The following is a 25,896-nucleotide window of genomic DNA, read 5'->3' as shown; positions in this document are numbered from 1 at the left end:
GAAAGGCAGGGTACCTTTGTTCCTGTTGTGGTCGAGGAACTAGATACAAAGGTGATGTTGCTGTCAGCTCCACAGGAGAAGCCAGAAAATGAACCAGTATCAAAGGTGACATTAACAGCGGCTCCAGAGTTGGAGTAGGTGAGACGTCCTGGCAATCTTCCTCCAAGGGTGGCTGTGGAGATAACAGCCCTGCTGACTTATCCTTTGATGAGTAATATCAAGACCTGTGGTGCCAGTTCTTATAATTCTTCAAAGAATGAGGAGATGGAGAACTAGATCTGGGATGAGAATTGCGATTACCTCTTTTTTCATCTTTTTCGCTGGTCAAACACAAAAAATAGTTTCACTGCTCTCTCGTTCAGGGCATTCTGATTCATTTCTGGCAACTGCAACAGGCCTCAACCTCATGATCTGAACCCAAAATCTATTGTGATGAGGATCAGTAATACCCTCACAGTTCTTGCAGGGTTTAAAACCAGATTTCTATCGTGGTGACATTTAAAAAAAAAAAAACCTGCATTCAAAACTGAAAATAATGCAGAAAACTTGACAATTCCCATATGGACAGTATGAAAAAAATGTTAAGCTTTGAAGCTGCGGAAAAAAAGGGAACTGGTGTCAGCACGCCGACAGGGGGTCCAAATGACTCCAATTACATCATGCAGAGCAGTGTATATTCTATCGCCCCTTGTCAACGTGCAAGATCTATCGAAAACGGTTTTGCTTAAACTGGTGCATGGCAATATTCAAAAGGTATCCGCAGGTAGATGTATCCATCAGAAATTGATGGCTTATGGGAGCTTGAACAACCAAGCATCTGTGTAGGCATCAAAATCTAGCAAAACGTGGTCTAAGTATCAACACAGTTCCAACTTACTACTACACAAATTTCAGCTGACAAACACAGCAAGAACCTCAAATCTATCCTGAGATTACTACTGTCTTTTTTCTAAGCCAATTGTTTATATTTAAAGCACACCACAATCTACCTTTAGATTCCTGATTTTAACACATGCACCAGTCAACAGTCAAGTTGATATAATGTACCATATGTTACAAAGGCATCTTAGCATTAAGTGTCGATAAAATTTACAATAAGAGGGCATGGTTAACATGAAACAATCCTTGCTGGATTGCTACAAAAAATACATACCTGTATTGAAAACGGTTCATTAAATGGTAAAGCTAGTTAACTTATCCTGATGAAAAATTAGCCACAGTACAATGGCTTTCCAATTTAATTTAAAATCACTTTTTGCTTATTTTATATTTAGTCTGACTAATTGGAACGTATAGTAAAATAAACATTATTAAAATGAACAAGTATAAACCCATAAACAAGTTCCACGTGGACAGTTCCTCTTATATCAGAGGCTGATACACATTTTAAAGGAGCATTGGGACACGGTTAATGCGGAGCCCGCCACACACAGGGTCTCCTGCTAACATCGGGAGATGATACTCACCTAATAACTAAACTGTACAGAGCGCAACTCGAAGGTATATTAGACCCACTACAATCCCAGAGGGAAAGGTGGGAAAGGACACTGGGCAGGGATCTCTCGGACACAGAATGGCAGAAGGTGTTGGCATACCCACAGGGGGTCTCGAGGGACATGCGCCTAAAATATATACAATACAATTATATACACAGAATGTTCCTCACTCCGCACCGCTTGACTCTTATAAACCGAGGAGTCCTAAATGTGACGAATTGGACGCTGACTTCGATCACATGGTATGGCACTGTCCCGAACTTCAGAGGGGCTGGGGGGCGGTGATGATCGACTTGAAAGACCTGCTTGGGGTGGAAATGACTCAGACACCGACTGTGTGTCTACTGGCCTGAAAACAAGATTAGCAATTGGGAAGGTAAATGAACGCTTCCTGGACCTAACCCTGGTTCTATTCAGGAGATCAAACGCACAGGGGTGGAAGTCACCCAAGGCCCCCTCCTTGACTGAATGGAGAAGAGACGTAATGAGATGGGCTAGGGCTGAACTACAAGTCCTGAAGAGCGAAGAGGCACGGGCCTACGCCAGACATCCATTTGCCCCGGTGTGGGAGGAAGTACTGATGAAATGGGAACGTACAGTGAGGGGCGAGAGAGATGCTGAGGATGGGACGGTTTGACACACAAGATAAGTTGTGGAGATATTGGGGATAAGGAGCCGTATTGTAGGTCACAATGAGCTGCGAGGAAGGGAACAGGACCAACACTGGGCGAGGGATGGGGTAACTGGAGGCCAGTATGAGATGTGGGTCTTCGTGGATCATGAAGAGAACGGGATGGAAGAGTAGTTAAGCATCAAACGGAGTGGCCCCTGACACACAAACAAATCGACGGAGACTGAGCAAGGGACCGGGCCCCTCCCTGGTATGGGTACACAGAGGCATCCCCCACCAACTAGACCTTACACGTCCCCCAGGCGAGCCATCATGTTATTATGCTGTTCAGAGTTTGACAAAGACTGTTGTGTGGGGGAAGTGAATGATAACATGGTATATGACAGATGTGATCACGAAGGTCTGCACCCAGAAGTACATCGCTGGGGACTTCCAAAAGCAAGGCAATGATATAGTAATAATATGTCGAAAATGTTAGACCCAGGATTATGTCCAGGAGAAGCAAACAAGGTTGTCCATTAATGTGATGAGAACCAGTCAATGCCATAACTTTCTTTGTATTTGTACAACAGCAAAATGTTAATAAAAAAGTATAAATCCATAAACATAAAAAATAAAATTTACTAACAAAAATACAGCATAACTTGCCAAGCCAAAAAATATATATATATATCTTCAGTATTAGCACTGCTGTCTAGGAAAGATGTAATATGTAGCTGCTACTCAATGGAACACTATATACATACCTGTTTCAATGCTATCTTATAAAGGCAACACGTTTTAGAGTGTCTAGGGTTATTAAAGTCAAGGCTGGAAGGCTCCTGATTCCAAGGTACATGAATGACTTCTACTCTTGCAGTCAAATATTTGGTGTTGCTTGACCCCTTAGATGCAGTGGATGTGATATTCTCATCCCCCACACTGACTTAGTGCATAGCATGTTAATATCACATCTTCCAGAGATGTGGTGAGAAACCCACAGTGCTTGCATGTGAAGCTCCACCCATTTATGCCCACCTGTTACAGTGTTTTTCCTCTTCCTATTACATTTTCCAGTTTTTAATAACCCACTCTCGCTTGGACTGCAGTGCACTGCAATTTCATTTTGAGCTCATATCACACAGACTAACTAGCATTTTCCAATGCAACATTTCCATGAGTACCTCTGCATTCTACGTAGCACAAGGTATTTAAGTTGTAAAGTTTTAGATAAGAAAAATAAAATTTCTCTGTAAAGTTTCCTACGAATAATACCCTGAGGAAGAATACAGAGGTATTTTACAAAAGGCAGCTACTGTTCAGGTAGTACGTATAAACCAAGACAACTTAGTACTCCATTCAACTTTATATATTGTGGTTAATGTTCACTGGATATGCATGAAGCTTGAATGTTCATACTGGAAAGGACTCCAGTATAAATCCTGCTAGTTTCCCTTCTATTAGGAACTTGCTGGTGAAAAGGTTGTTCAGGATCTTTCTCAATTCCTCTATCATAAAGGTTACAATTTTATGTGGACAAATTTGTGTAGGATTACAGCTATTAAGCAAGCTGTACAATGTTGGTACAGTAACATATATGACCGTTCAAAGACATAGCAACTGAGTTACTGAGGAGCTAGCTCCAAAACTGCCTGATTTGAAATTCTCACACATACAGCAGGACATGTGTTCCCTACAATTAATTATGAGAGCACTTACTGTGTTGCTGTCTGGGGTTAGTTGGCGGAAGAGCATAAGCCCAGTACTATACTAGATAATAACTTTTACATGAGAGCAGCTGATAAAATCGACCAGTGACATCAATCATGTAATGCGCAACTTGCACATGATACAAGAAGCTGAAGGCATACCGGTTTGATTTGGCAATGTACAGTGCATATGTTGTCCACTGCCAGATTACCATGACAAGACAGATGTCCTTCCTTGGTTTTGAGTTCCATTGTGGATAGATTCACTCTACAGAAGCAGTAGCCTGTATTTCATCTTCTGCAGGGGAAGCTCTATGGTTGCAGAATCAACACTTTGCAGACCACATTCCTGCAGTAGTGAACAGCCAACAATAACAAAGATGCAGTTTGTTCTTGGCAGAGTATGAGGTAGAAGAATCTTTGCTACTGTCCTCAGATCCGAACTAAGCCAGGCCTGTGCCTTCAGACTTTTTACACTTTATATCACATAAAGGTAAAGTTCTGAGAAACTGACTAAAGGGGAGCAGTCCGTTCAAGAGCTATAGGCCACTTCAAATGGCTGTGCATGGTTACATACTTTCCATCGCCCATTGCCTGATCTGCCCATGTAGCTTAAAGTTGGAAAATCTTTCTAATAGTTCTCAATCAAAGAATTAATATAATCCATACCTATTTTCCTTGGTAAAATAGAATTGAGCCAACGTCTCTTAACTGACTAGTAAATGTGTACACACTGGTCCATACTGGAGTCCTGCCTGCTACCTTCACCCTCCCTTACAACATGGTGGATGTTCAGTTCACTATATTACAAGTGTAATATAGTCAATGCCACGTTTGAATTAAGAACCTTATTCACCTAATTCTAAATAGTGTTCTAAGTGTTTCTGAAAATGCTTTTTTTTGTTTTTGTTTTTTTTTGTCCTCATAATTATCACCCATGCTTTGGTAGAAGAAGAATAGTACCGGACGGGGGAAACGTAACCCTTGGGTCGTCCCGTTTGGTCTACGTATTATTATTCTCCCAATCGTATGCCATCAACCAGGATATACTATTTTCTATGAAACCTAGTCATAACCAAAGCATCGCCCAGTATTGGGTAAGGGGAGTACTAATCATTGGACTTAAGTGCACGAGGAGGAGACCAGACAGCAAAACAGTAATATAAAAAAAAAAAAAAAAAAAAAAAAAAAAAAAAAAGAAATAATATACTATTGGTAGACATTTTCCCAATTCATCCAGCAGTTATCCCTTCTAGAAAGGGGACCTCGTTGTTCCATTATACACATTCGATTTACAGATATTTGCCAATCCTTAGAACGGGGGGGAAAGGGGTCAACCCATTTACGACAAATTTCTCGTCTAGCCAAAAGTATTAATACAAACAACAAGTGTTCCTGATGTGCTGACAATTTTTGATAATTCATACCCTGTTCACTGACCCCAAACACCACCATAGAAAGATCCAATTTTACGTTCACATTAAATATTATCTTTAGAGTGTTTCCTATCTCCTCCCAATATTCCCACAACTTTGAACATTGCCAAAACATGTGTATATCGTTTGCCTTATCGTCACCACACCTCGGACAGTTTTTCTGAGTTTTCCCGATAGCTGTTAATCTGGCCGGCGTCCAGTAAACCCTATGAAGTGTGAACAAATGGTTTTTCTTCAACTCTGCCGGGCTGGTCGTGAACCACAATTCTGAGCAGGACCTATACCATAAAGATTTCACATCTAGAGTTGGAAAAATCCCCCCCCACTTCAACAAGGGAAGGGATATCCCATCCCTTGTTGCTTCCAACAGAGCATGGTACCACAGAGCAACTTCTTTATTAATGATTTTCTGGTTTAATTTCCCTTCCCATATATTCCTTCCTATTTCTCCTGTTTGTTGCGATTTAACCCAACTAGCTATCTGAAGATACTTGAATTTGGAGACTGTCCCTCCAGTCCCTTCATAAAGTGTCGACCAGCTTAACAGTTCTGGTCCTTCCATTATCTGGCCCCATCTTACAATCCCACTCACTCTCAAAGGAATTGATAATTTATCAGTAAGGCATTCAGGAGTACCAGGTGAATCCCAAATGGGGGCAGAGCTGCAAAAATAGGGTATCTCTAGCACCTTCCGAAAGTACATCCAAATGTTGCATGCATGTCTGAGTGTCTTCAAGCGTACCTTCTTGAAGTACTTAGGATGGCCGAATTTATATAGAAAATGATCTGCTCTTTCCTCGAGGTGTGCCGTTAAGGCTTTCCACGCCGGATCATATTCTGACTTCTTATTCAATAGGTTTCTAATGTTTTTTAATTGAAATGCCAGATAATACTTGAAGAAATCTGGAGACGCAATGCCCCCCCACTCTTTTTTTCTACTCATCTTTTTCCACGAGATCCTTACTCCTTTAGAGGCCCATACAAACGAGGATAAATCCCCCTGTAGTTTTTTAAACCAGCAGTTCTTAAACTCTGCTTTTGAGGGACTTTAGGAGAGTCTGCTCCAGGACCTTTACCACAGTTTCCAAATGTAGGTAAGCTAACACTAGCAGAGAAAGGAGTCACAGGTTGTCCTCCAGACACACTTCAAACGTACTGCTATGCAGTGTAAGTAGTTGGATTTGGCAATTGTTGACTGGACTTTTGACAGTCACATTTCGCGTCAGGAGCCACATGTGACCCTGAGCATGGGAAACATCCTGAACAACGAGGTCTAAACCACTAGTTGCCTGAACCACTACTGCTAAACAACTAAAAAGTCTCTCCAACAAAGTACTAAACAACTACTGTGTAAACAACGATTTTGCCTGAATAACAATTGCCTGAACAATGAATTTTAAGGTAAGTTTTTCTTTATGGTTCGTGGCATGTTGTGCTGCAGATTCACATGCTATGCATATGGATTCTGACATCTAGTGTTGGGCTCGAAGTGTTGCAAGTTGTTTTTCTTTGAAGAAGTCTTTTAGAGTCACAGGATTGAGTGACTCCTCCTCTTCGGTTCCACTGCACATGGGCATCGACTCCATTGTTAGATTGTTTTCCGGCAGAGGGTAAAAGAAGGAGTGATAGAGTATATAAATGAAAAAATAGATGTCCATGTGTAGGAGGCTGGCCTGGCTTATAGTGGGTACCTTGTGGTACTTACACCCTGTGCCATGTCCAGTTATCCCTTATTGGTAGAATAGAGGTGTTTCTAGCAGCTTAGGCTGATAGAAGGTAGCTATGGCAAAGCAGCTTAGGCTGAACTAGGAGAAATGCAAAGCACCTACTATAACACTTATATCATATAGCACAATAACATAAGAAAACACAATACTCAGAGTTACTAAAAATAAAAGTACTTTATTTTTATGACAATATGCCACAAGTATCTCAGTGAGTACCCTCAGTTAGAAGGTAAGTAATATACACAAGTTATATGTACACAAACCCAAAACAGGTAATAGTAAAATAAGTAGTGAAAACAATGTAGAATCACAATAGGATGCAATAGGTGAACATAGGTCTAGTGGCAACACAAACCATATACTCCAAAAGTGGAATGCGAATCACAAACGGACCCCAGACCTATGGGAGCTTGTAGAAGGTCACTGGGACGGTAAGAAAACAGTCAGGGTGTCCAAGATACCCCACCCCAAGACCCTGAAAAGTAGGAGTAAAGTTCCCCTACTACCCCAAAAGGACAATAGTCGTGATAGGGGGGATTCTGCAAGAACCACAAACACCAGCAAAGCACAGAAGACGGATTCCTGGACCTGAGGACATGCAAGGCGAGGGGACCAAGTCTAAGAACCGCAATAGTGTCCAGGGTGGGCAGGAGCCCAGGAAACCCCGGATGAAGGTGCAAAGAGGCTGCCTCCGGGTGGAAGAAGCTGAGGATTCTGCAAAAACAAAAAGGGCTAGGAACTTCTCCTTTGAATGATAGATGTGCCAAGGCGCGCTGGATGTTGCAGAAGTGTTTCCACGCAGAAATACCGCAAACAAGCCTTGTTAGCTGCAAGGGTCGCTATAGAGGTTTTTGGGTTCTGCTGGGGACCAGGAAGGACCAGGATGTCGCCCCTTGGAGGAAGAGACAGAGGGGGCGCTCAGCAACTCAGAGCCCCCACAGAAGCAGGCAGCACCCGCAGAAGTACCAGAGCAGGCACTTGGAAGATCTGAGGACAGGGGTCGACTCAAGATGTCAGAGTCCAACTAAGAGGGTTGAGCACTGCAGGACGGAGTTCTGGGGACCGAGGCTAGGTTGTGCACAAAGGAATCCTTGGAGAAGTGCACAGAAGCCAGAGCAGCTGCAAATCATGCAGTACACAGGTTTGCTGTCTGGTGTGGGGAGGCAAGGACTTACCTCCACCAAACTTGGACTGGGCTAGCAAGAGAGGTAAGAGCCTATCAGAGGGGGTCTCTGATGTCACCTGCTGGCACTGGCCACTCAGAGCAGTCCAGTGTGCCTCCAACACCTCTGAATCCAAGATGGCAGAGGTCTGGGACACACTGGAGGAGCTCTAGGCACCTCCCCTGGGAGGTACTGGTCAGGGGAGTGGTCACTCCCTTTTCCTTTGTCCAGTTTCGCACCAGAGCAGAGCTGGGGGATCCCTGTACTGGTGTAGACTGGCTTATGCAGAGATGGGCACCATCTGTGCCCATCAACGCATTTCCAGAGGCTGGGGGAGGCTACTCCTCCCCAGTCCTCCACACCTATTTCCAAAGCGAGAGGGTGTAACACCCTATCTCAGAGGAAATCCTTTGTTCTGCCTTCCTGGGCCGGGCTGCCAAGACCCCAGGAGGGCAGATCCTATTGTGGCTTGTTGTTGTGATAATACATCCACACAGTAGTGTTTAGTAAATGTATGAGGTGTTGACCATGTAGCCGCTTTACATATTTCAGCCATTGGTATATTTCCTAAAAAGGCCATTGTTGCACCTTTCTTTTGTGTAGAATGTGCTTTGGGAGTGACTAGAAGTTGTCTTTTTGCTTTTATATAGCATGTTTGTATGCATCTTACAATCCATCTTGCTAAACCTTGTTTTGATATAGGATTGCCTGTATGTGGTTGTTGGAAACCCACAAAGAGTTGTTTAGTCTTTCTAAATTGTTTAGTTCTGTCTATATAGTACATTAGAGCTCTTTTGAGGTCTAATATATGTAGAGATCTTTCTGCCACAGAATCTGGCTGTGGGAAGAAGACTGGCAGTTCCACTGTTTGATTAATATGAAATGGTGAGACTACTTGTGGCAGAAATTTGGGATTTGTTCTTAGTACAACTTTATGTTTGTGTACTTGGAAGAAAGGTTCCTCAAGAGTAAAAGCTTGGATTTCTCTCACTCTTCTTAAAGAAGTAATTGCTACTAGGAAGGCAACTTTCCATGTTAGAAATTGAATTTGGCACGAGTGCATGGGTTCAAAGGGTGGACACATAAGTCTTGTAAGCACTATATTTAGATTCCGAGATGGAACTGGTGGTGTTCTTGGTGGAATGATGCATTTTTTAGCCTTCCATGAAAGCTTTAATGACAGGAACTCTAAATAAAGATCTATGTTGAATATTTTGTAAATATGCAGAAATTGCAGTAAGGTGTATTTTATTGAAGAAAATGCTAAATTTGATTTTTGTAAAATGAAGTAAATAATATACAATATTTTGTATTGATGCTTTAAGAGGATCTATATTCGTAGATTGACAGTAATAGACAAATTTATTCCATTTGTTTGCATAGCACTGTCTAGTAGTGGGTTTTCTTGCTTTTTTAATAACTTACATACATTCTGATGGGAGTTGTAAATATCCGAAATCTATGACTTCAGGAGCCAAATTGCTAGATTGAGAGCATTGGGGTTTGGATGTCTGATTTGACCTTTGTTTTGTGTTAACAGATCTGGTCTGCATGGGAGTTTGGAGTGTGGTACTACAGACAGATCTAGTAATGTTGTGTACCATGGTTGACGTGCCCATGTTGGTGCTATGTGTATCATGTTGTGTCAAGTTTGATGCAACTTGTTGACTAGAAATGGAAGAAGGGGGGTGGGGGCGCTTAAGCAAATATCCCTGACCAATTGATCCATAGCACATTGCCCTTGGATAGGGGATATGGGTGTTTGGATGCAAAGTTTTGGTATTTTGTGTTTTCGCTTGTTGCAAATTGATATATGTTTGGTGTTCCCCACTTGAGGATGAATCTCCCATTTGTGTGTTTGTTGGTGATTTCTGCTGAAGATATCTGCCAACTGATTGTCTATCCCTGGGATGTACTGTGCTAATAGATGAATTTGGTTGTAGATTGCCTATTTCCAAATCTTTTGGGCTAGAAGGGACAGTTGGGATGAATGTGTCCCTCCCTGTTTGTTGAGATAATATATGTTTGTCATGTTGTCTGTTTTGATAAGAACATTCTTCTTTGTGAGAAGAGGTTGAAAGGATTTGAGGGCTAGAAACACAGCTAATAACTCCAAGTGGTTTTTGAGTAGTTATTTCTGTTTGACATCCCATTGTCCTTGAATATTGTGAAAGTTTAGGTGAGCTCCCCAACCAATCATTGATGCATCTGTTGTAATTATGGTTTGAGGCAGAGGGTCTTGAAACAACCGCACTTTGATTAAATTGCTGCAATTCCACCACTGAAAGGACATATATGTTTGGCGGTCTATCAACATTAGATCTTGGAGTGGACCGTGTGCCTGTGACCATTGTTGTGCAAGGCACTGTTGTAAGGGCTACATGTTTAATCTTGCGTGTGGAAGAATTGCAATGTAGATGCCATCATTCCTAGGATTTTCATGACAAATCTTACAGTGTATTGTTGATTTGGTTGTATTTGTGGAATTAGATTTTGGAAAGCTTGTATCTTTGTGTATTTGGATACGCTAGAGCTTGTTGAGTATTTAGGATCACATCCAAATATGGTTGTACTTGTGCTAGTTGAAGGTGCGACTTTTGGTAGTTTATGGAGAAGCCTAAGGTGAGTAGGGTTTCTATTACGTAACGTGCATGATTTTGGCATTGTGTACAACTGCCTGATTTTATTAGCCAATCGTCTAGATATGGGAAAACATGTATATGTTGTCTTCTTAGGAAGGCTGCTACTACTGCTAAGCACTTTGTGAATACCTTTGGAGTTGTTATTATTCCAAAGGGTATTACTTTGAACTCTTAGCCTTTTCCTTGAATGACAAACCTCAGGTGTTTTCTGTGAGCAGGGTGGATGAGTATGTGGAAATATGCATCTTTGAGGTCTAAGGCGGTCATAAAATCTTGTTTTTGTATGAGTGGGATAACGTCTTGCAGAGTTACCATGTGAAAATCTTCTGATAGGATGTAAAAATTGAGGGGCCTGAGGTCTAATATTGACCTGAGGTTTCCATCTTTTTTGGGAATTAGAAAGTATAGTGAATAAACTCCTGTTCTTAGCTGTGACTGTGGAACTAACTCTATTGCTTGTTTGAGCAGTAGAGATTGAACCTCTTCTTGTAACAAAATTGAATGTTCTGGGGTTAACTTGTAAAACCTTGGTGGAATATTTGGAGGAGTGTTTTTCAATTCTAGTCAATCACCATTGTGGATAATTGATAGCACCCAGTTGTCTGTTGTGATATTTTGCCAATGTGTGTGGAACTGCTGTAGTCTCCCCCCTCCCACAGGAGAGTTGTGGAGTGGAAGGGGGTGAGGGAAGTCACTGTTTTGGCTGTGTTGCAGGCTGTTCAGAGGTTTGGAATGTACCTTTATGTCTAGAGTATTGTCCTCTATATGTGCCTCTAAAACCACCTCACTGGTACTGGGTTTGGTAAGGTGGTTTTGTTTGGGAGGTTGATGCCTCTGAAGGTTGTGGTCTGAAACCTCCTCGAAACTGAGTCTTATGAAATGACCCTCTATATGGTGTGGAATAGAGTGCACCCATTGCCTTGGCTGTGTCCGAGTCTTTTCGTAGTTTTTCTATTGCTCTGTCTACCGCTGGCCCAAAAAGATGTTTTTTATCAAAGGGCATGTTTAACACAGCCTGTTGTATTTCTGGTTTGAAACCAGAGGATGTCAGACATGCATGTCTACGAATAGTGGCTGCTGTGTTTACACTCCTTTCAGCGGTATCAGCTGCATCAAGGGCAGATCTCATTTGGTTATTACTAATAGCTTGCCCTTCTTCTACTACCTGTTGAGCCCTTTTCTGGTGCTCTTTTGGGAGATGATGTATGATATCCTGCATCTTATCCCAATAGGCTCTATCGTAACGAGCTAGCAGTGCCTGTGAATTTGCTATTCTCCTTTGGTTTGCTGCTTGAGACGAGACTCTTTCCTGCAGCATCAAATTTTCTGCTTTCTTCATCAGGAGGGGGTGCATCTCCTGAGGACTGACTATTCGCTCTTTTTCTGGTAGCACTAACCACTAGTGAATCAGGTGGCACCTGATGGGTGATGTAATCAGGGTCAGAAGGTGCAGGTTTGTACTTTTTCTCTATTCTACGTGTTATAATTCTTGCTTTCACAGGCTGATAAAAAATTTGTTCTGTGTGCTTCACCATGCTTGGTAGTACTGGAAGGCATTGGTACCTAGAATGAGTTGAGGATAACGTATTAAACAAAAAATCTTCCTCTAGTGGTTCTGTGTGCATTGTAACCCCATGACAGGCTGCAGCCCTAGCTATCACCTGATTATATACTGTAGTATCTTCAGGTGGAGATGGTTTAGAGGGGTAGCTGTCTGGGTCGTTGCTTGGGGTGGGATCAGGGTGGTAAAGATCCCATGGATCAACAGTGTCTTGTTGCGAGTCAAAAGAATGTGTTGGAGAATGCATTGGTGTAGGACTCATTTGAGGAGAGGTAGTTAGGTGTGGAGAATGAGGAGAAGAAGACTGAGGAGGTGTTGGCTTCTCTTTCTGTTTTGGATCTTTAGCTGGGGGCTGCGCAGTGTCCAATACCTCCTGAAATGTCAGCTTTCTTTTTGTTTTTAAAGGAGGTGCTGTGATGATTCTCCCTGTTTCTTTATGGATGTGTATCCTGGACTGTCTCTCATCCTCAGAGGTTTTATGGCTTTCTCTCAGTCTTTTGGAAAGTCCTCGTTCCTCTGTATATCTTGTCTTTTCGGCTCCGAAATGTGATGTTTTTTCGGGATCGAAAATGATAAGGAAGGCCTCAGCTCCGAAACAGTTTTTCTTATTTTCAACTTTGAAAATTGTTGTCTACTGGAGTCCGAAATGGAGCTTTTAATGCTTTTTGTCGACTCTGAAGTCTTTGGAGGGGTGGCCTTTCTTGGTGCTGAACCCGAGGATCGGTCACCAACAGTCTTTTTCCGGGCCGAGTCATGGCCTTCCAGCAGTGGCGTACCCAAGGCCTTCTGTCTTTTCTTATGTAGGGGTACAGGGGCAGATGTACTCACATGGTGGCCAGCTGTGACGGGACTGCCTCCCTCGGATTCCTGCTTCGACTCTGTATCTCGGATCGAGACTGCTGTCTGAATTTGTTCTTCTTCTGTAACGTCGAAATGTTCTCCACTCTTCAACGCCATTTCCAGCCTTCTTGCTCTTTGGTCTCTCAGAGTCTTTTTGGATCGGAACGATCGACAGGCCTCACAGTTTTCCACCCGATGGTCTGGAGAAAGACAGAGGTTGCAAACCAGATGTTGGTCTGTGTATGGGTACTTTGCGTGGCATCGAGGGCAGAATCGGAATGAGTCTGATCCATGAGGCTCTCCACGCGGTCGGCCCGAATAGGCCAGAGTTGGGCGCGTGCGCCCCGAAGGACGAACAAAATTGTTTACCGACGGTACTGCTGTCTCAATGGAAGATGAATAACGCAATTGATACAATACAGATGAAAAGGAAGGTTTTTTTTAAGGTTTTCCGAATCGAAATCTCGGAGCGAGAGAAAACACGTCCGAACCAGACGGCGGAAAGAAAACAATCTAACAATGGAGTGGATGCCCATGCACAAAGGAACCAAAGAGGAGGAGTCACTCGATCCTGTGACTCTAAAAGACTTTTTCAAAGAAAAACAACTTGTATCACTCCGAGCCCAACACTAGATGTCGGAATCCATATGCATAGCATGTGTATCTACAGCTACACATGCCATTGAACATATATATATCAATTCTTATTTTTATATATATATATAGATATATATATATTTATTAAGTCCTCCTGAGCCTATGCCGCCTGTCAGGGAGAGGTGTTAGTGCAGGTTCAATAGGCCACCCACAAAATATTAATCTGGACTTTGAGCAAGACAGAGATAATTAAAGCTTAGTCAATATAGACTTGTTTTCATAGGGATTTCATGCAGGTAGAAGGCAAATGGTCAGGGTAGGAATGACGCAGATCCCTACACCCGCCACTACTCACAAAGGTCATACTACAAACACCTCTCAAACCACACATACAGGTCCTCCTATAAAAGCACACTGATGTCACTTGTACACTTGATAAATGCCAGACAACACAACTAAAGAAATAAACCCAGTGCAAAATGGGAGGAGCTGATGAAGCATGGCACACTAAGTGGGTGAGGGTCTTCCTTCCTATACAACCTCAACCAAGATATCAGTACACCACATCAAAGTGAAGAAATGTCATGAGTGAATCAAGGGTGGGATTTTGTTATCTGTGCTGTAAATCTCATTTTGCTGGTCAGTAACACATGTAATAATATTCACCATGAATATACTGCTCCCAACTAAAACTGTACCTGGCATATACAAATGTGTATTTTTTTGGGAGAGAGAAGGTCTGACATCGCACCCATGTGCAAGCAATGGTGCCTTTACATTGGGTGCAGCTGCAGTATCTGGGTGTAGGGTCGGCTACACCTGGGAAAGCTTTGAAGGCCAGACATGTCTAAAAAAAACAGGCACTCAGACCAGTCTATGTGCCTTGCATAGTTTTATTTCACAAATCACACTGCAAACATACAAGTATGGGTGGAGAAATTCAAATTCCACAAAAGTGACAGAAACCCTCAGTAACATACAGGGAAAGGCAAAAGTCAAACCAACCTGCATTTCCATATATCCCTAATCAAAAAGGTATGCCTGTGTGTGAGCGGGCCAATCGTAACGTATGAAATAAGTGCAAAGACAACACTGCATTGATTTTTCTATGGTCATAGTCTTTATCCGTTCCTGTCCGATACAACAGGGACAGCAACACAAGTGAGCTCTGCAATCAAGTCCTGTTAAATCACTCCCCACACCAGCATCCACGGCTGACAATGACTCCCACACAGTGCCTCCTGAAAGAAGGGCGCTGCCGTGCCTCTTGATTCAGCGGCAGAGTCCACCTGGAGGAGTTTCCACTGAGTCACTGATGGCGCAGCCGTGACAAGATGACAGCTGCCAACAACGCAGATCATCGCTGGGCCTCCCTTTCCCACATTCGGTGGGGCCTCAAGCAACAAAACCACAGCAGCACACATTAGGAGCCCTCTGCCCAAGGGTCTGCTGGGTGTCACCTCCAGTTCCAGCCCCATCTGTGCCTCACCCGATCCTCGATCTCCACAGGCAGAGAAACAGACTGCCCCACAACCCTGAGGGAGCAGTACCTGACACTGCTACAGACTACAAACCTGCGTTGTGGCCACAGTGGTGAGTCACTTTGGAGGAATGCAACCCCCGCATAGGACTGCGTTCAGCTTTGGCAGAGTGCTCCGAGAGCATTCACTCCTACTACGATCTCCCACACAGAAAGGGACCCCGCTGCACATAAGCACTGTCCATTGGCTTTCGGGCGTGTAAGCTATCTGATCGCTCTACCTGGCCTACTTTTCTCACTTCAAGGTTCTTGCTATTCACCCTTCTTGATTCCTGCATAGATGTACAAACTCTCTTATCATGCTCCCCTTTTGCTAACAATGATCCCTACAACTCCTCATAAACCATTCCCAAGCCTTGGGTGCTCAGTGAACTGACACTCAGAGATCCAACCGCATAGGAACATGTTAGGGAAACTATAGCTACTACTTTGCCGAAAATGACAATGAGGAGGTGACCCCTTCGACGCTGTGGGACATGGCCAAAGCAGTCCGACAGGAGGTCATCTCCCACACAGTTATTGTTGAGCATCTTGACAAACAATGTAAAACAGACTTCCCAGGATGAGGCTAAACCGACTTGGTGAGAATCCTCAGGGACTTGCACAAGTTAAGAGGGAGAAAGAGATAATGCAAATAGACTGTTGGCATACAAGCTATGCCTAACAGTGACCCACAATCACATCCACACCATATAGAATGATGAGGGGGCACACCTCCATGAAATATCCGATATCCCTACTGTGTATCACCAATACTAATCAAACTGCTATGCTTTAAAATATGTTTTTTGTCTCTGTGGGGTTATAAGAGGGGAGGGCGGGGGGACCAAATAAAAAAATTTAAGAAAAAAATAAAAATACTATTCAGCCCTTTTCCACACACAAGACTTAGACTAGGGCCTCTTGGATTAATCCTCTATGCATACAACTGGGCCTTAGGAGCTGTTTACATGCTGAGAGAATCTGATCCATCGGCTCATATCATTTATCTGGTGGCAACATTCTTGGAATCAATTTGGCATTTTAGATTAGCGACTTTAATGAACATGACCAGGTAGCTGCCTTTTAGATTTAGATCTCTTCATGCATATTTATTGTATCTTGGTGTATGACATCAATTGGTATCTTACGTAACCTGAGGTGCAGCTTTTATAATATTGGATACAAATGGTCTTGGAGATTTGCTCATCTGCTGAGAGAATTCCCTAAACAGGATTTATTTGCTTATATATTCTATTTTATGGAAAAAAATCAGGAACCATCTGTGGTGTTTTAGATTAGCATTTTACAGAATAGGTTCAGGTGGCTGTTTCTTAGCTTCAGATTTCTTTTATGCACATTTATTTTAGTGCATGATATTAGCTGATATTTATTGGGTTCAGAGGTGTTGCTGGTGTAATGAATTTGTTATGTCTATCTTTTATGGTTTTAACTTGTTTCTTAAGAATCATTTATCCATTTTTATTGTGCATTTTTAAACAAAAAATCTTTATACATTGTTATGTATTGCACTTTTATGGTATGTTTCTCTTACCGAGATAAAGTAAAATGATGATGATGATGATGAGACTTGTTGCTACAGGATGACTAGCTCCAAGATTATAATCCACCCCTCTTGGAGACAGATCTAGGCCTTCAAGAGGGAGATATCTCAATTGACAAGGAACGTGAGGCGATTACACACCTCCCTAGCCATAAATCCCCTAATCCCTATGGCTTCACGGCTATACTCCATAAGGCTTATGCCCCCATACTTGCTGAACCCCCTTATAAAGTATATAACTACCTTCTAACATCCAAAGTGGTTACCAAAATCATGCGGGTTCCTATCTCACCCTTCTATTGAAACGAGATAAGAATCCATTGCTGTGCTCGTCATATCGGCCGATAGCCCTTCTCAATTGCAAAGTAAAGCTATTCACCTCCATTCTGTTCACAAGACTGCATGGAATATGGCCACGCCTCATTGCAAAATCAACTGTCTTGATTTATCAAAAATAGGTAGGCAAGCGATAACGTTAATGTAAATAGCCGAGCGACAGAGCCAACTATCACCCTTCTATCCCTTGAAGCAGAGAAGGCCTTTGATAGAGTGGACTGGCTATTCCTAAATAAATTATTGGATAAGATAAGCATCGGCCCCAAGATGAAAACTTTCATCCATGCTAACTACCAAAACAAGTCCACTAAAATAAAAATTTATGGGAAATATACCCATGACTTTCTCATCACTAGAGGAACAAGGCACGGCTGCCCCCTCTGTCCGCTGATATTTGCTTTGTCCATGGAACCCCTAGTTGTAAATATTCAGCATAACCGTAACATACATGGGTTGATAGTGAGAGGCAAAGAACAAACTCACCTTGTTCACCAACAACATCTTATGTTTCATAACCAACCCAACTCTATCAATACCCGCACTGTAATCGGAATTGTATCAGACTTTAAAATTAACTATCATAAATCACAGGAATTAGGGATAGAAGACCCTCAAAATAGCTTATGTGAGCAAGTCCTACAGAGAGGCTTCATGTGGACTATAGCGTCAATTCACTACCTAAGCAACAACCTGCCCCCTCAAACACAGGTTATCTATGAGTGTAATATCCCCCTTTGATTACAGCACTATTCAAAGACTTACACCAATGGGGCAAACTTAAAATATCTTGGCTGGGCAGGCTGAACTGCCTTGAAATGAACTTCACGCCTAGTCTCTCATATGTACTACAAACACTGAGTCTTCTTCTACCCAAGACAACCCTGATTTCAATCAACCATAAAATGCTCACTTTTGTGTGGCAGTGCAAATCCCCAGGAGTAGCATGCGTGACTCTCCCATGCCTCATGGCTGAAGGGAGATTAGGCTTCCCAGGCGTGACAGCATACACACTGGCAGCTCAGTTCCTCTTCCCCCCTAGACTGGAATTTAGACCCCAAAAGTAAACCATGAATTCAGTAGGTTACAGAATACTTAAAATTGAGAATCAGGCAAACTCTCTCAAAACATTAAGGGCACAAGTAGGTGGCAAGAGATGGAAAGACGACTGGCGGAAGGGAGCAACATAGGACCACAGTTCAAGAACAGAACATGAAGAAACAACACATGCATCAGATTCCTGGAAGAAGGTACAGAAGGGCCTGGTCTGACTAGGTAGGTTCAGCTACTTCTCAGAAAAAGGTAGAAAGGAGACAAGTGGGGTGCCCTTTCAGAATTCCTGATGTGATATACTCCAAGATGTATCAAAAGCTACATTAGAAATGCAGAACTTTCATACCAATCAATGAGATGCTTGCGCCTGATCAACACTTCTCATACAACAGATTTAGCACTGCAAATACCATACCCATCCATCACTTTTGCACAACCATTTTAATTCAGATTCACCATGTCACGTCTTAAAATGAGAGTATATCACTCATAATTTAGAGGACGCAACAGGTATAGTTTGTGCTCTTTAGAGTGCTTATGGATAGGCACCATGAGATATGGGGCTTAAATTCTCAGCCTGCAGAGGCACCACTGAATGTCTGCATCCCAAAATCTATGACTAGACCTATAGCACATTAACAGAGTATTTAACAGCACAGGGTCTGTAATAATGGCAATCTAAGTTTAACGAAAGTATAATGAAGGTAATTCTTGGCATCAAAAGGATGATGGTGAACATTCTAGGTATTTCAGTCCTGTCATAATTCTGGCTATTACTAGCATCCTGCGGTCATTAAGGACATAATAGCGCTTGCCACTGGCAAAGATGTTAATATTTCCTACTTTGCGGCCACTCATATTCAAACAATTAAAAACTTGCATTTGACAAATGCCCATAATTTGTTGAAAATATTTAAAAACAGCATAAACATAGACCCCATTCACAAATGAAATTGCATGAATAAGTCATACCCATTAGTGGAACAAATCCTTGCAAATCATGCCTTCTGTTATTTTACATTTGATACTATCAAACACAGAACTAACGCAAACAAATGAATAAATAAAACAAAGGTTAAAAATTACCTGCCGGTCAAGATCAACGTATGCATCGTTCCCAACAGAGACTGGAATTTCTTTACTCATCAACTGCAATTAGATTACACTGGATTAGGAAAAGCAAAAGAAAACCCGTTTGTATATAAAAAGCTACATTTTCATTTACAACAGGTTTTATGAGGTATTGCTCACAGACAGAAAAAGACCATGTTATGCAAGCAATTACTTAACCTGATGTAGATGGAATTTCCTAGTTTCCACTAATATTTTAAGAACTCCAGACTACCACAATGAATCATAGCATGTAAAAGGTAGACCAGGACCATGTGTCCCATTACAAAATAAAAAATGCTGTCTCCAATACACGTGCAAAACCATACCAAAACTGGTGCTGACAGATCATTATGCACTTCAGGGGGACCAGTCTGACTGTAATGAGTTTGCAAGGATCAACACCATAGGCGGGTACAATGTTCTTCAGAGGCCATTCAGCCCTCGTAATCTCTTACAAAAGATTTCTGAGGTAAGGAAACTTGACTTTGCACAACTCAGTGCACCTCAGGCACAATGGATCAAGTGTTCCCTGATTTGCATGGCTCCTGGTGTCCGCATGCAAATGAGGGAACACCCTCTTGACATTGGGCAAGCGTCTTCTGTAGTAGGGATGTGCCCTAGTGGAGGAAATTATGCATTAATGCATGTGCACTCGATGGGCATTTCTGTACGCCTGCGAAAGGTGCCATACTAATGAAAGCTATCCATCAAAATTCATTAAGTACTTAATGAATTTAAAAAAGAAATACCCTACTTTCCTAAGTTGTAAGTAACAACTCATTTGCCTGAGTATCTGAAGAAGATTTGGACACATTTCAGTACCTCTACCAGCTTCCCAAAGTGAATATGAAAACGTTTGGTACTGGAGGCACAGGTAATCGTCATTTCAGTTCTCTCAAGACTACTAAAAGCTATCTCACTGAATTATCATTAGCTTACTTTAAGCATTTCATTTGGAGTCTGAAGTTATTCAATAAGTAAATTCACATCTGTGTTTTGTGGAGCAAAAAGACACCTGGCATGCTTCAAATATTAAAATGTTCTTTTTACATTGTCAAGTAGTATTTACAGTTATCCTGCATTTCCATTCTCCCTCACTCCAGTCTTCAGGTAGCATCCTACAATGGACCTAGTCTTTACTTTATAAGCTCCCATCCCAGATCCACTGACAATAGGGATTTAGACCCGGAAAACAGGAGACTGAACAAGTCTCGGACAAACAATAGTAGGTATTGTTCACTCCCTTAACCAACTGGAGAGTAGTGTCTACTGTAACCCTAGCCCACCCTACTGGAAACCAAGCACAACAGACATTACAGATTTAAAAAAATGAAAACATACTGACAAAGCACAAACCACCAAGCCTTGCCTGACACAATCGCAACAGCTTCAGAAGACTCTTCCTTTACAATTTACACTAAAGGCCAACAGTGATTCATTGGGGTGGGGATGCCAAATAGGTAACATGGGAAGACAAATCTACTTGTTCACGCAGAGAACTGAAAGAACCTTGAAAATATTGACTGGGCCAATATGCTGTTCTTCTGAAACAGTATTGAGCTCCTCAGAAGATGGGTCTTGAAATATGATCACCACAGAAACAGAACTTACTGGTATAACCAAATCAGTCTTCCATAACACATGCTTTAAATCGCAAGCAGTTTTAGGCTCAAAAACTTAATGCGCTAACAGACAAAATTGCCTCTAAGTTCTAAAGAATGGGTCTAGCAGTTAGGTGCAGAGGAGCACACTAAATGAAGTAACCCGTAAAGGTGATGCTGAACTGTACCAGAACTCAACACATTCCTGTAGGAGTAGGTCTCCGACAATTGCTGGAGGTCTAGACATGCATGAAATAACTTTGGTGCCTGAATCTGCCAGGCAATGCATAGGAAAAATAACATGGGCTAATGTACAGGAACGAGTATTCACCATCCCTGACAAGCTCAGTAACAAATCACAGATGCTTATTCTAGGATTGATTCGGATTGGTCGCTTTCTTCGCAATCGACAATCATAAGTTTCTTTTAACAGAATAGAATTTTAACACATGATGATACATAAGAACACCCGCAACCCAGTGGCACCTTTTATTCTGGAAGTAAGGAGGTTTCATCTTGTATATAAGCAGGGGCATAGGTTCCATCACAGGTAGACCTTTTAGCACAACTAGAGGCGTTCAGAGATGGAGCAGTGCAGACAGGCTCCCCTTTGGCACACCAGGGCCACACAGGTACTGTGTGATCAAGTTGCAGCTGGGTTTAAACAGTTCCCAGTTGCCCTCCTAATTACCCCAAAAGTGGAATGCTAGCATACAACCCATAAAAGATGAAGTTCAAAGTGGAGCTACTGAACTTACAGCCAATAAGGTGCCCATAGGCAGGTCAATAAACAAATGCAGTGAGTAATTACCAATAGTCAAAAATCACAAAAAAGGTACATGGTCACAAACGTTTTATAAGAAAATTCCACATAGTAGCATCACAAACTAATACGGTCAAGCTGCGTCTAAGATTAAAAAAAAAACACCCAACTTGCACATTTCCCCAAAGTGGAAGGCTAGACCAGGATACCTTAGAGAAAGCAACTCACTAGTGTACCAACAGTTTTACAGCAGATATGGCAATATTGTGCACTCATGGCATATTTATTGGCTGCAATGAATGGATCAAATGTTTAAATTATGGTGAAAATAAACCTCAACATTCAGTAGCTGACCTAGAACCATGACGCTGAACATGATTATAAATGAAGGTTGCACAAGGATAGAGTACATGACAGATGTTCTTCCCCAACCGTAGAAAGTCTCCAGCGACTAGTAGCCTCTGGTTAGCTTGGAGGCTTGTTTCTGTTTTATTTAATAAATTCAAACTAACTTAATCCTATGAATAAGCAGGGTCAGCTACATAAGTAATTGAGCTGATTACTCAAAAGGTAGATACCATTGTTGACTTTGGTAAAATCTTACCTTGTTAACTTAGGCAGGCGGAGAGATAATAAATGTGTCAAAAAATAGTTTTACATCTTCCAAAGAACGGTGAGAAGCTGGTTGCCATAGCTGCTGCAGCTGAAATATTTACAATCTTTCAGGCCACTGTATCTATTTTAAAAGTAATCTTGCCTGAAGGACTGAGGATGTCAGAGAACCAGAATCGTCCTTTCTGACTATTGATATAATAACTAATGCAGATGGCAGGGATGTGTTTTTTGTTTCTGCTCCAAAGGTCTGTATTTCATCAACTAGGTTTGGAGTTGCAGCTTGTGGTGTGACAAGTATTAGAAAAAACATTTTAATCATTGGTGTGAGGAGCCAAGGAGCTAGCCGTGTGTTTGCAATGTGTACAGAGAGTTGAAAAGTAACAGAGGATCGGATCTAAGGAAAGGTTGCAGATGTTTGTTGCTTGCCTTTCTAGAACTTAAATACGGAGACTGTAATGGGGACAAAGAGGAATATGTACTTTCAGACAATTCTAAGTCCTCTCATGACTTCTTCTTCTCTGGATTACCAATGCTTAGGTATGTGTAAGGTGTCTAATGAGAAAAGCAGAATTCTCACAGGGTATTTTTTAAATAGACGATGGAGCAGTGAGCTGTCTCGTCTGGGTTTCTTGAGATAGATGTGTCTATTTCCTTTTCAGGTTTTTTTTCCACGGTGAAGACATCACGTCATGCCTCTCCTTTGTCAGCAGGTCACAGAAGAGAATAAGATCACTTCCACATTGATTCCCTCAACACTGATTGTAGGAGGCTGGCCTGGTTTGTAGTGAGTACCAAGGGGTACTTACACTCTGCGCCAGGTCCAGTTATCCCTTATTAGTGTAGAAGAGGTGTTCTAGCAGCTTAGGCTGATAGAAAAGGGTAGCTTAGCAGAGCATCTTAGGCTGAACTAGGAGACATGCAAAGCTCCTACTATACCACTGGTGTCATATGCACAATATCATAAGAAAACACAATACACAGATATACTCAAAATAAAGGTACTTTATTTTTATGACAATATGCCAAAAGTATCTCAGTGAGTACCCTCAGTATGAGGATAGCAAATATACACAAGATATATGTACACAATACCAAAAATATGCAGTAATAACAAAAGGAAGTAATGCAAGCAATGTACAGTCACAATAGATTGCAATGAGAGCACATAGGTATAGGGGCAACACAAACCATATACTCCAAAAGTGGAATGCGAACCACGAATGGACCCCAAACCTATGTGAGCTTGTAGAGGGTCGCTGGGACTGTAAGAAAACAGTGAGGGTTAGAAAAATAGCCCACCCCAAGACCCTGAAAAGTAGGTGTAAAGTGCACCTAAGTTCCCCAAAGAGCACAGAAGTCGTGATAGGGGAATTCTGCAAGGAAGACCAACACCAGCAATGCAACAAAGGTGGATTTCCGGACGAGAGTACCTGTGGAACAAGGGGACCAAGTCCAAGTGTCGCGACAAAGTCGAGATTGGGCAGATGCCCAGGAAATGCCAGCTGATGATGCAAAGAAGCTGCCACCGGATGGTAGAAGCTGGGGATTCTTCAAGAACGAAGAGGACTAGGAACTTCCCCTTTGGAGGATGGATGTCCGACGTCGTGAAGAAGCTTGCAGAGGTGTTCCCACGCAGAAAGACAGCAAACAAGCCTTGCTAGCTGCAAGGGTCGTGGTTATGGTTTTTGGATGCTGCTGTGGCCCAGGAGGGACCAGGATGTCGCCAATTGCGTGAGGAGACAGAGGGGGCGCCCAGCAAGATAGGGAGCCCTCACAGAAGCAGGCAGCACCCGCAGAAGTGCCAAAACAGGCACTACGAAAAGGAGTGAACCGGAGCTCACCCGAAGTCACAAAAGGAGATCCCACGACGCCGGAGGACAACTCAGGAGGTTGTGCACTGCAGGTTAGAGTGTCGGGGACCCAGGCTTGGCTGTGCACAAAGGAAATCCTGGAAGAGTGCACAGGAGCCGGAGCAGCTGCAAATCACGCGGTACCCAGCAATGCAGTCTAGCGTGGGGAGGCAAGGACTTACCTCCACCAAACTTTGACTGAAGAGTCACTGGACTGTGGGAGTCACTTGGACAGAGTTGCTGAGTTCCAGGGACCACACTCGTCGTGCTGAGAGGGGACCCAGAGGACCAGTGATCCAGTTCTTTTGGTGCCTGCGGTTGCAGGGGGAGGATTCCGTCGTCCCACGGGAGATTTCTTCTGAGTTTCTAGTGCAGAGAGGAGGCAGACTACCCCCACAGCATGCACCACCAGGAAAACAGTCGAGAAGGCGGCAGGATCAGCGATACAAGGTTGCAGTAGTCGTCTTTGCTACTTTGTTGCGGTTTTGCAGGCTTCCTGAGCAGTCAGCGGTCGATTCCGTGGCAGAAGGTGAAGAGAGAGATGCAGAGGAACTCTGATGAGCTCTTGCATTCGTTATCCTTGGCTAGTGCCAGGGTGCCCACACACTAAGTAACTTAGCACCCAACCGTTACCAGGTAAAGGTTAGACATATAGGTGACTTGTAAGTTACTTAAGTGCAGTGGTAAATGGCTGTGAAATAACGTGGACGTTATTTCACTCAGGCTGCAGTGGCAGGCCTGTGTAAGAATTGTCAGAGCTCCCTATGGGTGGCAAAAGAAATGCTGCAGCCCATAGGGATCTCCTGGAACCCCAATACCCTGGGTACCTCAGTACCATATACTAGGGAATTATAAGGGTGTTCCAGTATGCCAATGTGAATTGGTGAAATTGGTCACTAGCCTGTTAGTGACAATTTGTAAAGAGAGAGCATAACCACTGAGGTTCTGGTTAGCAGAGCCTCAGTGAGACAGTTAGGCATCACACAGGTAACACATACATATAGGCCACAACCTTATGAGCACTGGGGTCCTGGCTAGCAGGGTCCCAGTGACACATAACAAACATACTGAAAACATAGGGTTTTCACTATGAGCACTGGGCCCTGGCTAGCAGGATCCCAGTGAGACAGTGAAAACACCCGGACATATACTCACAAACAGGCCAAAAGTGGGAGTAACAAGGCTAGAAAGAGGCTACTTTCTCACACTGATTTCCTCAACTTTTCTTGCCTTGACAGCTTGAGCCTGAACAGTGACAAACCAAGTCCTTTTCTTCTACACCAATCGCTTTCACATTAAAAGGCTTAGACCCAAGTCGATGTAAACAATCAACCGTTGCAGGAAGTGCCCAGCAATATCAATATTGAATTGAAAGATAGAAGTGATGGGTATTTTTCACATCTTTTTGTGAATCTCTCAGGGGGGAGAACAACTGAGGTATAAAAGCATGGCTGTAAACATCACAGCTCCCTTAAGATTTGTCTGTGTTGCGATCCACCACCAGAAGACTGTGTGGAGTCTCTACTTAGGAGGCACATTTCTTTCACATCACTCCCATGTTCTCCTGATTTTTTTTGATATATTTTTTTTTAACTGAGAAATAATGTACAATGGATAGTAAAAGCCTCATATATGTTAAGAAAATGCTTCAATAAAGGAAAAGCAGCCAGAACAATCTCACAGTGAAAGACAAGGGACAGCAAA

General features: G+C 42.6%; 1 protein-coding gene across 2 annotated transcripts in view; it reads right to left on the bottom strand.

Annotated features, from left to right (window-relative positions):
* LOC138297109 (protein Hook homolog 3) overlaps window positions 1-25,896 on the bottom strand; it is an 803,252-nt gene that overhangs the window by 597,910 nt on the left and 179,446 nt on the right. For both annotated transcript variants that reach the window (XM_069236612.1, XM_069236608.1), the window contains exon 7: window positions 19,337-19,399. In XM_069236612.1, coding sequence (XP_069092713.1) covers window positions 19,337-19,399 — 63 coding nt within the window. The remainder of the gene's footprint in view (window positions 1-19,336; window positions 19,400-25,896) is intronic.

Source organism: Pleurodeles waltl, chromosome 1_2 (genome assembly GCF_031143425.1).
Source record: "Pleurodeles waltl isolate 20211129_DDA chromosome 1_2, aPleWal1.hap1.20221129, whole genome shotgun sequence".
Taxonomy (NCBI): Eukaryota; Metazoa; Chordata; class Amphibia; order Caudata; family Salamandridae; genus Pleurodeles; species Pleurodeles waltl.
The sequence above is the reverse complement of the archived record's forward strand: the minus strand, read 5'-3'. Positions and strand labels throughout refer to the sequence as shown.